This window comes from Corvus hawaiiensis, chromosome 2 (genome assembly GCF_020740725.1).
Source record: "Corvus hawaiiensis isolate bCorHaw1 chromosome 2, bCorHaw1.pri.cur, whole genome shotgun sequence".
Taxonomy (NCBI): Eukaryota; Metazoa; Chordata; class Aves; order Passeriformes; family Corvidae; genus Corvus; species Corvus hawaiiensis.
The window spans coordinates 22,442,737-22,459,345 of NC_063214.1; the positions used below are offsets into that span (position 1 = coordinate 22,442,737).

The 16,609-nt window shown below is 41.0% G+C and overlaps 1 protein-coding gene across 3 annotated transcripts in view; it reads right to left on the reverse strand.

The window, feature by feature from the left end:
* Positions 1 to 16,609, reverse strand: part of ALCAM (activated leukocyte cell adhesion molecule) — a 118,310-nt gene that overhangs the window by 25,274 nt on the left and 76,427 nt on the right. For all 3 annotated transcript variants that reach the window (XM_048293785.1, XM_048293787.1, XM_048293786.1), the window contains exons 2-6: positions 10,297 to 10,397; positions 7,349 to 7,568; positions 3,279 to 3,343; positions 2,811 to 2,898; positions 1,792 to 1,974 (exon numbers count right to left, since the gene is read on the reverse strand). In XM_048293785.1, the coding sequence (XP_048149742.1) occupies positions 1,792 to 1,974; positions 2,811 to 2,898; positions 3,279 to 3,343; positions 7,349 to 7,568; positions 10,297 to 10,397 (657 nt within the window). The remainder of the gene's footprint in view (positions 1 to 1,791; positions 1,975 to 2,810; positions 2,899 to 3,278; positions 3,344 to 7,348; positions 7,569 to 10,296; positions 10,398 to 16,609) is intronic.

Below are 16,609 nucleotides of genomic sequence, written 5' to 3' on the forward strand. Positions count from 1 at the left end.
GGCCTCTTCTGAGGTACTGAATGGTGTGCCTGCCTTCCATTATTTGCTAATTAGCAGCACACTGGTGGAATTAATTAAATTGTGTATTACTAGGCCAGGACTAGAAGAGCTAGTTTATCAACCATTAAATCTTTATACAGAGGGCACACTATACACGGCCAGTGACCATCCTGCAGCCGTGCAGCCTTCTTTTCCCCTCACATGGGGAGTTCTTACTTGCGAGTGCATGTAGTACATGCACCACAGGAACCTGGAAGAGCCTCACCCTCAACAGGTGAAGTGGCCCTAATGCATGAAAGCAGAGGGGAAATGAGGACAGCACAGCACCTCTTGGCAAGTAATAGCAACAAATGCTTTCTGGTCATTACATTTCTTTCCTGGGAACATCTGCCATGCACAGCAGGAGTTATTCATAGTCATGGGGCTCCACAAATGACAGAAAAAAAAGCCACAGTGAAATTTGGTGCCCAGCTTTAGATCCAAACCAAAAAAATAAGAAATGCTTCTAGCTTCAAAATGATGGGATAGGTGTCTGCAGGCTTGGAATGCCTGTGGTGTTTCTAGGAGTAACAGTTGTCCCAGGGGTTTTCTTCTCCATTAGTTCTTCTGCTTGTCATTCTGGAGAAACAGCTGGTGAAAAGACAACCTTAATCCAGAGGAAACCAAAGACCTCCAAGGTTTGGTTTTATTTGGGCAAGGTCAAAACCGATCCCCTACCCTGTGGCTCAACAAACTTGACCCGTAGAGGAAAAGCAACTATCATCTAGGCAGAACATACATGGCACTTCCAGCCCATGGCTTTTGTTTTCAAGGCAATGGTGCACTCACACTGCATGGAGAGATCCAGTGCCTTACTTATTTGCTTTGTATTCAGCTGGATTACACAGCTGTCATACAATTTATGCTAAGACATAGATGCTGGGCTGTATACTTAGACCCTATCACTCCCAAAACAGGGACTAATCTTTTTATAAGATGAGGTATTTCTTGAAGTGTGCAGAGAGGTAACACTTGATTGGATATATTGTCTATCTCTGGTTCCTCTACATCCTGCTGTGACCCGGTCTCTTCTACAGTCCTTCAGAAGTGTCATTTTACAAGACTTTGAAATGTCTCTTCCCCTGGTCTCTAAGTGCTGCCACCTCCTCTGATCTTTCCTTGCCAACAGCCTGTTTTGTTTACTCGAAGGAGCATTTTGATTTCCACATCTGTCAGTAACACAGTAAGGAAGCTGCTTTAGAATTCAGTCCAGTTAGAAGCAATTATTTACACAAATTCTCTACTTAAAAGTCTACCAATATTCAAAATATGTATTTTAAATGTAAAACACAGCATCTTACAGCTGTAGAGAAGCATTTTATGCAAGGTAGACAGCCAGCATTAACTGCTTGGTGCTGACTCTGCAAAGATGAAAAACATTTGAGTTTACTAAAAACTGTATTGTGTATTTACTGCATATTTCAGGGGGCACAGAATCAACCACTATAACTTCTCTTAAAATTCTCAAAAGCCCATTTCACTGTGACTCTTTATGGCTACCACTTTTGTCAACGAAATCTTGATATTCAGTATTCTATTGTTAGGAAAAATGAAATCTCATGTAAATCTGAAGATAATAAAAATCACCTTGGCAATGTACTCAGACCTTCTTGATGCAAATCAATTTTGAAGAAACCATTTCAATAGCCAAGAAGCAGTAACCCTCTAATTTTGTAAACTGTTTTTGATTTTGCTTTCCCCTGCCCTGGAGGTAGACTTTGTACAGCAAAAGATACTTTTTTGATAACTTACAGTGAACATCGAAGACAACTGGTTCAGACTGCATAGTTTTCTGGCCAGATGGTCCATAATAAGTCACAATGCAAGAGAACTTGGCATTTACATCCTCCTTTGTTGGCATGTACTGAAGAGACGATGTCATGGTGAAAAGTCCAGTTGTTCTGTCCACAATCTTTTGCAAATTTATGACCACAACTGAAAAGGAAATAATGTTTCAGTGTCACACAGACAGAATTTGAAACCTTTTTCCTGTATGTTGTTGCCTGTTCTGCATTTGTGATCAGGGTGCAAACATACAAGCAGCATGACATGTCACCCAAGAGATTGTACAAACTTTTCCTGTTGTACTGCCACTGAGGTATACAAGGAACATTTTACCAACAACATACTCCTAACCTACCAAATAGTTTAAATCCAATCCAACAAAAAAAACCTAGTTGCAAACTGGTGGGGTTTTTAATACAAATCTCAGCCTAATTTGTAAGACAGAAAGAAGGCCTCAAAAATGATGGCAAAAAAATTAGGATCAAATTTATTTTTTAAGCTTTCTCTGATTTATGGAAGGAAAAATATTGTAGCCTGATCAGTCTGTCAAAGTTGAAAAGAAGGAAAAAAATAGTCGTTCATACATATCCTGGAAAATAACAGTTGTATAAGATGATGGTCTACATGGTCCAAAACACAATATTGAACAGGTATGAAACTGAGACAGTTAATGCCTTATAAGAAGTTGAAAATTAGATACAGGTTTCTATTGGTTACATAGGCCCAAAAATAGCTTTGTGATAGCATTAATAAAGGCAATTCTCCTCCCTATGATGTGGTTTTAGAACCGGTACCAAAAGAGAAAGATTATGTGGCATAGCTTGGGTACTCTGAAAGGGCTAAACATCTTCTAGTTACATCTGTATATACATACAAGTAGCTTTTCTCAAAGGAAGAATATATTAGAAGAAAGCAGAGCAAGCCTTATAAACACTCTTCTTGAGTCATGTGTGGATCCAGGGACATTGGTCATTACCAAAACATACCATCATCCACGGGCTGCAAAACTCTCCCGTTTTTGTACCACGTGACATTGCCCTCGGGATAACTGTCCCTTGCAATGCACTCCCCGAGCTGCAAAACAGACAGGAATTAGTCACTGGTTTTCTCCACTAGGTTTTGACATAATTTTGTTTTTACTTATGCTGTTTTGGGTAAAAATTTCTAGAAAGTTCAAAGGCTTAACCTCAACTGCTTTTCTTAAATAGGGAAAATCAAGTCAGTGAGGTACAATTTGGAAGAGGGTGGTGGGCCTAAGGTCAGGATGGCCCTTGTTTGCAGATCAGGCAGGAATAAAGAGAGTAGTGGCAAGGCAAATGCTCTGTGCTCAGCCTGGCTATAGACTCACAGGCAGGTGTTCATTCACCTCTCTGAGCCACCACCTCTGTCTGGACTGAAAAGGGACTTCAGGCAGCTGTCAAGAACATAACTGTGAAGGAGGATGCTTCTCTTACCATTTGTAGCTTCTCTGTTTCTAAGAGGTCTGCTTGATGTAAGATTTCTGGTTGAGAGGGTTGTTCTAAAACATAAATAGGATAAAAGTACTGGTGAAGGGGGCACAAACAGCTGTTTGAAAAGCAAAAAAAATACTAAAAATATGTGGACTTTTGAAACTAAACAGAATAATCTGGCCTGATTATCACAGCCTTACCTATGTTTTCCCATTAAAAGAAGAAAAGGTGAGGTACTTCTCTCTCAGTATTGGCAAATGGATTGAGAAGAACAAACTCTCACTTTAAATCTGTCACGCCTTCCATAATGAATTCCATGTATTCTGACGATACATCTTTTAGCCAGACAGACTAGTTCACCACCCAGGAGGAGAGAATCTGATCTGATCTATCGATTTATAGGATATACATGCTGGAGAAGGAGCCAGTGGTACAGAAACTGTAGCAACAAAAAAGCAGCTTTCCTGCAGATATTACTGTAGCTGAGCTGTCAACATTATAAAGGAACAAAGTCAACCTAATAATTCTTCTAATGTTTATTTTTTCCTAACTGGGATTATTACATTTAAGAAATTCAGATGATAGAGAGAAGTGTAATTATTTTAACCAATTCTGTGTTAGTTATAACTCTCTTAAAAAAACACAAACTTTTTCTTCAGTGCCAGTAAGTCTTTTTATTTACTTTTATTATGGTAGATGGACCTCTTGGCTTGCCAAAGTGGAGGATCTATCAGTGTTTCCATCATAAAAGACTACTTTCTAGAGACTATATAACTTGTCTGTTAAAACAGTTTGGCCTGAAGCCCGGAATGCAAATTTTTATCTCCAAAAAGAGACAGTTTTCCCCACAATTTTAAAAGGAGAGGGGAAGAGTGAAGGAAATAAAAAATAAATCAATGTCTATACAGTCAAGGAGAGCCTCTACACCCTATCTATACTGTTTAAACAAGCATACTTTGACAGACTGAAACATTCTTAACCGTGTCAACTTACAGAACCCTTTCCCCAAATCAAGCTTCCTATGAAGCACTGTTTGTATGTCACTAATCCCAGCCCTAAGTGAACTTCACCACTATCTTGCCAAGATCTCTACACACACTGATGAAGTTGCTGATGTGCAGATGCACTGCTCCTGTTGTCACAGACGTAGCAAGCCTGTGTGTTTTCCCAATAATCCATTTTACTTGTGCACATACATGCACAGATACTCTTCACTTGGATGACTACTCCAGGACGGAGCAAAATCAGGTCAAAAGCGAAATGAAAGTGAATAAAAGAACCTATTCATCTGACATTTTCAAACAACTTTGCTTGTGGCAAAAAAGAAAACCAAACAAAAGAAACAGTCAAAGCTATACACTAAGACCATCATATTTTCTTCTAAAGACTAATAAAGATCTTTATTTTTAGGAGAGATATGCATGTTTATTTCTCTTTTGTCAGCTTTAAAGGAAAAAGGTGAATCTTTTTCATATAAGAACCAGTCAAGGACAAAATATTTTCCTGTCAATTCAAGAAAACGTGGTTTTACACGACCATTAACAGGCCTTCTGGGTCAGATTTTTGGGTCCCATAAACAGGGATAGTTGCCTGCCTGTCCCAGTCACCAGCTGACCAAGCCACAACACCTTCTTCCACCTCAGCTTTGCTTCTTTTCATCTCTCATCTCCCCCAGGACTGATAGATGAGACCCTGTTTTTGGTGTGTTGGACGCCCCTGCCCCGCAGTGATCCTACGAGGGAAAGGGGAGGTCCCCTGCTCTGTAGCTGCTGTGTGGGGCTCTCCTCGTTCTGAGTGCTCTGTGACTGAGCAGATGTTCCAGTTGAGAGGCTGCCACCTGCTCTCTGAGAGCAGCCTCCAAAGGAAATGCCTGCTGCCAGACCCCCACAGCCGCTGCACGTGCACAAAGGTAATTCACTGTAAAACACTTACTTGGCATTTACCAGCTCAGCGTCTGAAGCGAGAAAAAATTTTAAACTTGGCAGCAAACCCCACTTTGGTGGGTTTGCAACTTCAGCACACTGCCTATCTCTCAGCTTAAGAGCTTGCCAGAGTACTTTTCAACTCTATATAGGCCTCATAATAGAGGGAAAAAGAGTTCACTGCCTACAAAAGCCAAGTGTCAGTGCAGCAGGACAGCAGCTCTGTCTGCTGGGCTGCTCTGCTTTGGAAACTGGCCATTTAATTCCACAAAAAAGTTGCTGACAGGATCCATCTGGAAAGCTGGTAGTGCTTGTTTGAGTAGTCGGTGAGAGAGATTAGCAGGTGGTAACTGCACAACGAGCCATTTCAGCTCCTTCATCCTGAGTTAATCAGGTAGCACAGCTGAGGGCATAACAAGCTCCAGCAAAACCCAGAATCAGCCATGACTCCTGGGATGCAGCTGATTTTCAGGTGCACAAGGTCTTGGTTTATGAGGGTCACACTGCAGCTGCCTAGCTCTGTACCTGTGGCTCAATGAGTTAGAAACTCCCCTGGCTAAACAAACGAAGCTTGCCAGCTTAACTCTTAACTCTTCTGCAACTAAAGCAAGCAAACAACTAAAAATGAGAACTTAAAAACCAGACTCAAGAAAATTAAATGCAAAGAAAAGTTAAGAGAACCATGAATAAAGTTGTGAATGCAAAGTGAAAAAACATAAAGGTAATTTTTCTTGCAGCACTAAGTTGGCCATATTACAAGCGTGGCATCTTCCCTTCTTATCTTCCTTAGTAAATAGAAGATTTCTCTATTAGTACTAATACACAGAATAAACCAGACAAGCTGTGCTCCATGGCTGAGTTAGCATTGTGTTCATACTTAGTAGAGTACACAGTAATTCAAGCAGTTAGCATTTCATTTCACCATATACCACTGCCTCATCTACATATTTACTACTGTGCAATAAGTAAACATGATAATTCTTGATCATTTCCTTTGAAGCACTGTGTTTACAATGCGTGCTCTGAGCACACTCGTCCCTGTTGTCATTAATTCAATTGTTCTTGCAGTCAAATTGAAAGTGAAACGAGGGAATTACTATTGGCTCCTAATCTGGCCTTAAACTCATTTATGTGACTGACAGCATAGACATCATTGAGGACTCCCTGACACATTCTACCTGAGAAAAGCAAAAGAATGCCCTTCCAAAACATGAATTTGTTTTTCAAACAGAGTGTGATCACTTTGAAACTGCCCGTACCTGCAGTCAGCGTGTTCCCACAACAGACTTACTTTGACTGTGTAAATCTGCACCTGAAGAGCAACAAAGGCCAAAAGCCATATAAAAACATGAAGCTAAGGAAGATAAGACACTGCAGCCACAGCCCTGTGTCCCTTAAAAGCCACAATGGACGCCTCCCCAGGCTGGCTCAGGGTTTGATGGATTACACTTCTGCTCTGAATCAGCACCAAGAAGAGACCAGGCTTGTCCTCGCTCCTGTGTGAGCTCTGAGCTGGGCTGTGCCTCAGAGGACTGGGGTTTGCACTGCAGACCAGCCTTGCCATCGAGCTGTAGTGATACCAAACACTAATAAACCTTGCTTTGCTCCAGGAGAGAATGGCAGACTGGTACTTCTCCTTCCTACCGTTCAGCAGGGGACAAAACAAGCATTTGGGGCTGGTGGCTCATTTTCCAGCCCCTTGCTCTCTCCCTCACGGTTCGTGCTGTTGCACAGTAGCTGCTTAGAGCCACTTCAAACCTCTTGCCTGAACTAATTCTACAGACTGCACACGGTTAATGTTTCCCTCCCGCAGAAAAATTTGCTCTGAGAACAAATGGAAAATAATCAATGCTAATTTTACATTTTTCATTTCCAAGGCCAAATGACATCACATAAGTGAGTCATTATCAAAGCCTAAAATTCTCTTTGAGCCAGCACTTATCATGAATAAACTGCAAGTGCAGGCAGTCCTGTTACATAAATGCCACCAGTAGATTACATTTTTGAAAGCTGCAGAAATTTGCTAGTCTTAGTAATTTACTGAGCCAAACTTACTTTCTTGGCTTTAATCCTGCCTTAAACAAAAGTTTCTGTAATTTATGATTCAGATGCTGATGAATGTTAATGGTAGTAACAACTAGATTTACTTACTGAAAACTTTGACTATCGTCGGCTCTTCGGAAACATCATCTTCTGTAACTAGCATACATACAAATCTCTTTTCATCACTGATTCTTGCATTCTTGATGGATAATGTATAGTTTTCTGAGAGACTCAACCTGTCTTTGTAGTCTGGTACATCATCATACTGTACATTTTTTTTTGTTGATGATCTGAAGGCAATAAATACTGGAGATCCATTTGGCATTTCCTATAATAAAAGGATAAACACCTCTATTTTGCATAAACACTCATTTAAAAGTTCCTGAAGATTTGCAATTGGTACAAACCCATAATTTCAAAAAAAACCCTCTGCAAACTGTATCAGATGGCTTTTTTTTCCTGATTAATTTCTACTGTACATAGAAGAAATTCAGTGTAATAAGAGAGCTAGTTTAAGACTGCCATGGTACACATTGAGCATATCATCAATAGAAATTATTTCAATCCTTTTGCTCAATCTCAGCGTAGCAAAGGACTTTCTCTAATAAAAGCTGGTGTTTTTGGCAGCTCTTGCCAGTGTCTGTATGAAAAAGTACTTGAAATAGACGCATGTGTGAGCTAGTCTCAACAGCTTCAATTTCCTTTTTTCATTATTGTTTTACATATTCATATTGTTTATTCGGGATATTTAGACTTCATTCCAAATGCAGGATTTAATCAGGCATAACTGCCTATTTTATTCCAAATTAGTTTTTAGCTTTATTTCCCTTTGTTTTTAAAAGACCTGACAGCTTGTAGTATGGGAATATACATACAATCAAATACTGTTAATCTGCAAAGTACCATTTTCTAGACATCCTCCTTATGCAGTTGCCATCCCAAGAAGGAATACAAAGTTGACAGCCTTACACAAATCTCTCATATAAAAATCTTTTTTTTTGAGGGACAAAGTTACAGGGACGGTTCTACAGGATTTGATTCCTTCCTCCTTACACAAACACGTGCACAGAGCAGACAGACAGTATCTGCCTTTATTTAAAGAGAGGTGAAACACTGATTCTATCTTTATATTCTGTATTGTGCTGGGGGCTGGAAAAGGTTTTCATTCTCTTTTGTCCCTTATACCTTGCAGCACTGGTGTTAGCAGTGTTCCCAGCACAATACCTCAGCTGGACTGCAGAGCCCACAAAAGCATGACGATGCTGTGACGAGATGAGTGGTGTCGGAGCTGGGCAGAAAGCAGGAGGCATCAGCTAGCTGTGGAGTTTAAATTCCCTTGCAGTCTTTCTCCCTCTCCTACTTTTAACTGCTGGATTTGTCTAGATGTCTGTCACACAGGAAAGAAAACACTGTCTTGACTTGATACACAGGAAGTTGGCTGTCAAGTGCAAATGAGCTCCTGACTCCCATAGCCTACCTAGCTGCAAGCACACACAGGTAGACCCTGAAGTGAGCAACACCTGCCATGGTGCAAGTTTCCCAGTGCCTTCACATTCCCAACCAGGAACCCAAATTGCTCCTCACAAGGCAGGAGAGAAGAAAACAGAGTTCCTTCTTCTTCCAACTAAATAATCACCTGATGAAAAAAATGAATCCAACCCTCTCTGTTGCCATGCTGTGAGCTGCCCCAGGAGAAAAGGCATCACTTTCACTTGCTTGCGTGGGCTGTCAACAATTTCATACAACAGAAACTTAGACAGGCTTTTTTGTATGTTAGGTTTTGTCTCCCTTTCCATTTAGAAGAAGCTACAACATCTCCACTTGCTGCTTGGTACTTGTCCAACACAGGCAATCCAAATGCAATGGAAAAAGATAACACGTTTCTATTTTTCAGAATATCCTTGCACATTCAGAGAGATGGACTTGTGTCTTCCCAAGGAAAGTCAGCAGACTGAAAAAGCTACTGCAAAATGTAGGCACTCCATCTTCTGAATGCTCCTATGAAACAGTTTTACTTCTCCCTTTTGGGGAAACGTTCTCCAGAGACTTCTGACTTCATTTCCCAAAACGTGTTTGCAGAAAAGGAACTACTGAGTGGATAGGGGCTGCAAAAGCTGCAAACCTGAAGGTAAAAAGGAAGGAGCTAGGGGAAAATAGGACTCCCCCTGCCACTGGCAGATCATTCTCCTGTAAAATAGGCTGGTGGATGCTATTTGTAAAGAGAGAGCTAGCGCTACATAATTTTAAATCCACTGTCAAACTAGAAATTATCTATTATTCCAGGTACATTTTTTTTGAGCAGAAGAGGAAATTTAGATGAACTTCACAGAGGCAGGAAAACCATTTGTCTCAATACCAGTCTAAGAAGCAAAAGGGGTTTGGTATGCCAGCATTTTTATCCGCATATGCTTCCAGGTTTCATTTGACTTTGATATTCTGATTCTCCTTTTGACCTGGGATACCGATCATATACAGGAGAAGCTCATCCTGCAGTGTTCCTACTGCAGGCTGGCCAGCACACCTAGAGAGCACCCACATTTTTGCCTCTGTTCTCTGACAGAAATGGCAGAGTGAAACCACCAGCCATGCTCCTAAGGTCAGCTCTGCTCTCTTCTTCGCTGTGTATTGAGCACAACGAAGCCTGAAACAGATCCGAGTGACTGTCAGATCAACCAAAGGCGGGGCAGGGCTTTTTCCCAGGGATGGAGCATGCTCTGCTTCCGGCAGTTGACTTCAAAAGTGCTCAAATGTACAACAATGGCTCTGTCAAGTGAGCAAGACACCACTGGATAACATGCCAGATCTCTAATACAGGTTGGCAGAGAACTCCTGAATAATTATTTCTATTGAACAATGAGATTAATTCCTCAAACCTCTAATCGACGCTTGGCAGAAATTATACAGCTTGGAATCTTGCAGTCTTACAAACACGGGAATAAATGGCTTCATATATGAGGCAGAAATACTATCATTTGGAATCTTAAAATCTCACACACACAAAAAATACACATCATCTTATAGCAGCTCTAACAAATATAAAGATGAGCTATACTTACATATTTCCATTTTCCAAACATAAGACCATCTGGTACTTCTAGAGGACAAGGCATAGTAATAGTGTCTCCATATACTGCATTTACTGTGTACAATCCCAGAGCTAGAGGAGAAACAGAAAGAGAAGAAACAATTTAAAATGTTTTCTTGAATTCCCATATGCTAGATAATATTTGGTTCACACCTATTGCAACACCAGCTCCTTTGCAAATGGTTATTTTCAGGCACGTAGGATTTATCCTCAATCCTGTAACAAAACAGAATTCCTGTCACTAAATTTGTTAAGTAAATGTTATGACATTTTTGGACCCATGTTTCCTGCTGGAGTCAATGGGAGCCAAGTGGATTTCCAAACACAACTGCACCTGTTCAACCAGATTAATACCTACCCTACAATTGGGATTGTCTCAAACTTAAAATGTACAAAGTGAAAATCCCTAAACCTTTATTTTCTTCATCTGAAAAAAGAGCCAATTCTTCCTGGGAAGGTTACATTGCAACACACTACTGTGAGGAGGCCACCAAAGAAGTGATACTCTGACTGCTCCACAACATTAAAAAACTAGGAAATGATGACAGAAAAGAGAATGATAATATTAAAATGTGTTCCCTAAAACCTGGGGGGGAAAAAAACTAGTCTGTACATTTAGATTTTGGAAAAATGAAGTGAAATGCTTCTATGAGTTATTTAAGAACAGCTTTTTTTGTAAGCCTCAGCACAATGTTATTGTGCTAATGCATATAAATTTACAGAATAAAACTGACCCACTTATTTTCATTGTCCGAAACATGTGAATTGAACAAAACCAACAGACCCTAAAGTGAAGAAATGCTGAAATGCAAGGAGGCTTAAAGGGGAAGATGTTACAACTTGGTGCATTTACTACAATGCAACTTTGCTTCTAGTTTCCTTAGTTGCCTCTTGTTTGCTGCTCCTTGCACTGGAGAGAGCTTTTGCCTCTGGTGCTTGCCCAGAGAGTGTGCTGGCTGCCTGCTCTCAGCTGCACATCTGCGACTTCTGTCAGATTCTTTGCTCAGAGACTCAGGATCTCCCCCTTTGCTGCCCTTTCCTTTGCAACTGTAGCTTAAGGGCTTGCTGCCAAAGGAACCGTATCTAAGAGTGAGAAGTAAGATGCTGCTGATGTAGCCAGGTGTTTCTGAGGAGAATCATCCATTCCTTCTAGAAACATTAATTTTTCTGGAGATTCAGCTCTTTCTTTCTATAGCTGGAAAAGAAACAGGTTCCCATCCACCCCCAAAGACCTGAGCCACACACCCCTCTGCTTTTCCCAAGTCATAAGGCAGTTGCTGGGAGGGCCTGACAATTCTATAGAGCACATAGCTGCACTCAATAGGGAGCTTTTTCAAAGGGATTGTTTTTTGTTTTAAAGAAAGTCATGCCTTTTCAAAGAGCCAAAACCTGAATTCCTTGACTACAGTTTAAATTAAAAAGACTTCAGAGCATTTTTCTCACATAAGGACTTTACAGCTCACTTAACATCAGCTTGTACTTGTCACATGTATCACAGAGACAAATGAGGCTGTGGGGTTTGTGCTGTGTGATACTGCACAAAGAAACAGTACTCCAAAATCTTTCCTTAGAGAAGCTACAACCTGGATGGCACCACACGGTTAAGGCAAAAAAAGCAGGCTGGAGCTTAATGGACTGAAGGAACACAGGAGATAACAGGCACCACTACCTGCATTTATCTTAAACTTTCATTCGTTCAACTGCTCCTTTTCAGCTAAAGCACTAGTAATCTTTCTGATTCTGTTACTTAATTAGTCACAAACATGCTTTAGGTGCATTATTCACACTATAAGTACTGGATGCTCTAATTTGTTATATGGTTCACAGGGACCAGCTGCTTTTCCTAAATGACAATAATGGTGATTCCACTAGATGGTGCTGAGTAAGAGCAATCTTTGAAAATGAAACAAAAATTTTTAAAGAGATCAGATAACTTCAATTTCATGGAAATAGAAGCAATGTTTTACAATATCAAGCCATAAATTGAAGTAAAATTCAAAGCTGGAATGAATTTTTCCCTTGGCCCTTTCTTGCACTCATCCTCATTCTGATCACCGGAGGGGGGGCAACGCAACTCTGGCTTTGCAAGCTGAATCCTGATTTTCATTTTTTTGCTACAGCTGAAAAAAGCTGTCCTTTTTTGGTTCCTCTCTCCCATGGGACCAAAATTACAACAGATTTGCAAATATATATTCAGTTAGTAAACTGGTTGGTACCTGTTCAAATTCCAGCTAATTGCCATTTAGTAATTTGAAACCTGTAATAGTGTTTTGCACCACACGGAAAACCAAAAACTGCTCCTCTGATATGAGATACTTGCTGTTATTAGAGGAAATACTCCCTGTCATTAGAGGAAAACAAAATGACCCCCCAGGATCTGAAATGCTGCTCTCTTCTAGACACCCATTTAGCCCCCGCAAAATTGCTAAGGTAGCAAGTATACACAACTGAAGACTCAACAAACAGCCTCACGAGGTGAATGAAAATGTTTCTGGAAAAACTCTTTACAGCATTCAGAGCAGGTAATTGATGAATGGCCTGATGAAGGGAAAGACTGGCCTCTGATCTTAGAACTCTTTCAGCTGAAAGGCATTTCTTAAAATGGACAAAATCATGACTTGCCATAAATTTTGCCTATACTAGAATCACACAGTTTTCTATGAATTTGCTACCACAGAACCAAAAAGACACAGATTTTACTTTAAATACAGAAAAACAGTCCTTACAAGAATACAAAAGGTCCCCCTGAAAAATATTCTCCTCCTACTTCTGTAGCAACAAATTTAGCACATTGAAGGAATGCAAATTAATTGAATAACTTCAAACTTTCACTGCAGTAACTGCAGTAATCTCCACAAAACAACCCTACCAACCTATACATTTAAGAAACAAACAGAAAAACCACTTCAACAGAATTGGAAATTCCTCTCTCTGTTGCTACTAGACATATTTGTAAAATGGCAGGATGAAGAAGAAAATTATTGCTTAATGATATGACAGTGCTTGCCATCAACCATCATATTGTGAGACCTCTTTACATAATTTCCAGCTCATGTTAAGAAAAAAAAAATGAAAGCAGGATCTACAAATACATAACAAATTTCTGCGTGCCCTAACACGATGCAGGGTCAATGTCAGGGCCCTCGCTTCTCATTAACTGCAGGAGGGCGCAAAGGCGGCTGCAGGGAATAACGCTACGTCACCGGACATCATGTCCTGCCCTGCTCTATTTCTGGTGAACCTTTCTGTAGCTAATTAAGAGCTCAGCCAGATTCCTTACATGATTTTCAGATGTTTTCTTCTGAAACTGAGCCAGTGCTGTTAACAACACACTAATTCAGAGGCAGGATCTTGCCCCATGTACACCAAGAGCAGCTCTACCTGCTAGGTTTGAATTACACCTATATCACTTTCCTTCCATTTCTTTACATACATAAGAGGCTTGAGCAGGCTGAGATTTACCTCATTTCCCTCTCTTTGATCCAGTGCTGAAGAAACTCTGAGCCAGATGAAACCTTTCCACACAGGTTCAAACATGGGAAGAAAGCAGCAGCTTCATGAGGTATGATGGCTCAGAGTAAGATCCCAGCAGGACACTGGTAAATTGAGATGACATAGCTGTTGATGCTTTTAATTAGAGAACTTCCCATGTCTCCATGGCAGTGCTAACTGCATCCTTCTTTGTCCTGCTCTCTGCCTGTGTTTCACAAGGGAAGAACCAAACAGTACCCACATACTAAGGGACAAAACAAAAAATCTTGAACAGAAGCTTAACGGCAGAGAAGGTGCTGTTGTTATTTTAGATCCTCACCAAAAGTACAAGGCAAGTCATACTTTAGACCAATTATTATTTTTAAATCAACAGGATCATGTAGGAGGAATGGATAGAAGGTAAGCTAAAAAAAAAAAAAAAATTAGGAAGCTGATATTTCTCCAAGGAAATAACAAAAGCTGTAGAAAGTGTGTGGAAAGCAGCCATGTTTTCTACCTCTACCTTCCGTTTGCAATACTGAAACAACTTCTTGCCACAAACTCATCTTCTAGGTGCTTACCAATAGCATTTTTGGGACAAATGTAAAACAGAACAAGGGCTGTTCAAACACCCTCTAGATGCAAGCTCCACGTGAGACTATGAACCTGTATTTGAAAACTGGCTAGCACAGGTACTGCCCAAGACTCATCTGCACTGGTCTGCACAGCAGGGCTTACTTCCAGTACAGTGGAAATCTGGGGAGCCAAACCTCCCTCAGTACATTGGTATCCACTGATTTAAATCACGTTTTACATCTACAAAGATGTCCTATATTCTCCTTTGCACTTCATTTTTTACTGCTGATGCTTCTGCCCAGGCGGGTTCAGCAATGCTGCTTTTTATTACACTTTCTGGACCCAAGGAGCAAAGTCTCATTACTAAAGAACAGCAGGACACGTTGGCTGCTATGGTTCTTTGCAGCAATCAGCAGCGTCAAGCAGGGGAGGTCAATTAGCAGCTTCTTCAGTGGCAGTGTCCAAACTCAAGAGCTATTATGCCTACTTAGCACCTACCTCAGAAACTGTAGTTAACTACTTCGGAAACTCTACATTAGGATTAGCACTCCAAATCTTTACTTGAGGCATTAGCCGTCCCATCTTTTCTCCAGGTAGCCCCAACTAGCCTGTACTAAATAGAATCTGGGAGGTTATAAAGCTTTGCCTCATGAAGTAAATATTACGTTGTTTGCTACTTTTCTTTCTGCCCTCCACTTCGTAAAAGGATTTCAGCTATACAGGCAGAAACATAGGTCCTACCAGGCTCCCACTTAGGTACCAGCCTAAATTGCTGGTACTGGCCTAAATGATTTATTTTAGGAAACATCAGTGTTTCACAAAACCATTACATGTTCTTAAGATTGGGAAGGCACCTTTTAGAGTCACAGAACCATTTAGGTTGGAAAAGTCCCTTTAGATCATTGAGTCCAACTGTAAATCTAATGCTGCCAAGTCCACCACTCAAGTATGTCCCTAAGTCTTTTAAAGACCTCCAGGGATGGTGACTCAACCACTTTCCTGGGCATCCTGTTACAGGACATGACAGTCCTTTCGGTAAAGATATTTTTCGTAACAGCCCATCTAAATGTCCCCTGCTGCAACTTCAGGCCATTTCTTGTGCGCACCCATCTCACTACAATCTCCTTTTAGGTAGCTGTAGAGAGTGATAAGCCTAGTTTCCACACTGAACAGCTCAGCTCCCTCAGCCACTCATCACACGACTTGCTCTCTATATCCTTGACCAGCTTAATTGCTCCTCATTGAACATGCTTTTATTAAAAGTAATTTTGGGGGTTTTTTTAAGACAAAGCAGTATATGAATGACAGCTTGGTACAATACTAAACGTATTAGAAAAAACTCTCCTACTTTGGATGTGACAAGATTTGACAGCAGGTGTTTACTGTCCCAACTGTTGATGCCTTAAAGCAGGTTTTAACACAAAAAAATATTTTTCATTTAATTAAAAGCACTATTTGGAGAAAAAATTAAGAGAGCTTACAAAATCACAGACTGACTGAGGTTGGAAGGGACTTTTGAAGGCAACTGGTCCAACCACTCTACTCAAGCAGGGCAATCTACAGCCCTGACCTATGGTTGTCCAGGACTCCATCCAGATGGCTTCTGCACATCTCCAAGGAAGAAGACACCACAGCCTCCCTGGGAAACCTGTGCCAGTGCTCAGTCACCCTCACAGGAAGAAAGTGTTTCCTGATGTTCAGAGTTACATCCTGTGCTTCAGATTGTGCCCACTGCATCTTGCCTTGTCACTGGGCATCACTGAGAAGATCCTGTCTATATTTTCTTTGTAGCCTCCCTTTCAGGTATTTGTACATACCGATGAGATTCCTCCTGAGCCCTCCCCTCTCCAGGCTGAACAGCTCTCTCAGCTTTTTCCTACAGGGGAGGTGCTCCAGTGGCCCTTCCCTGGACTCTCTCCAGTATGCCCATGTCTCTCATACTGCAGAGCTCAGAAAGGGACATACTGCTCCAGGTGTGGCTTCACCAGTACTGAGCAGAGGGGAAGGATCCCCTCCCACAGCCTGCTGGCAGTACTTTCCCTAGTGCAGCTCAGAATCTCATTAGCCATCTTTGTGCATGGGTACATCAATCATGTCCAACTCTGTGTCTACCAAAGGATCTTCTCTCCAGAGCTGCTTTCCATGCTGCATGGACTCCTCAGGTAGGGATAAACTTCTAAATATTCCTTCTCTCTCTCTTCTCATTGGCTGGCAAAAGGTCACTTTTTCAGTAAGCC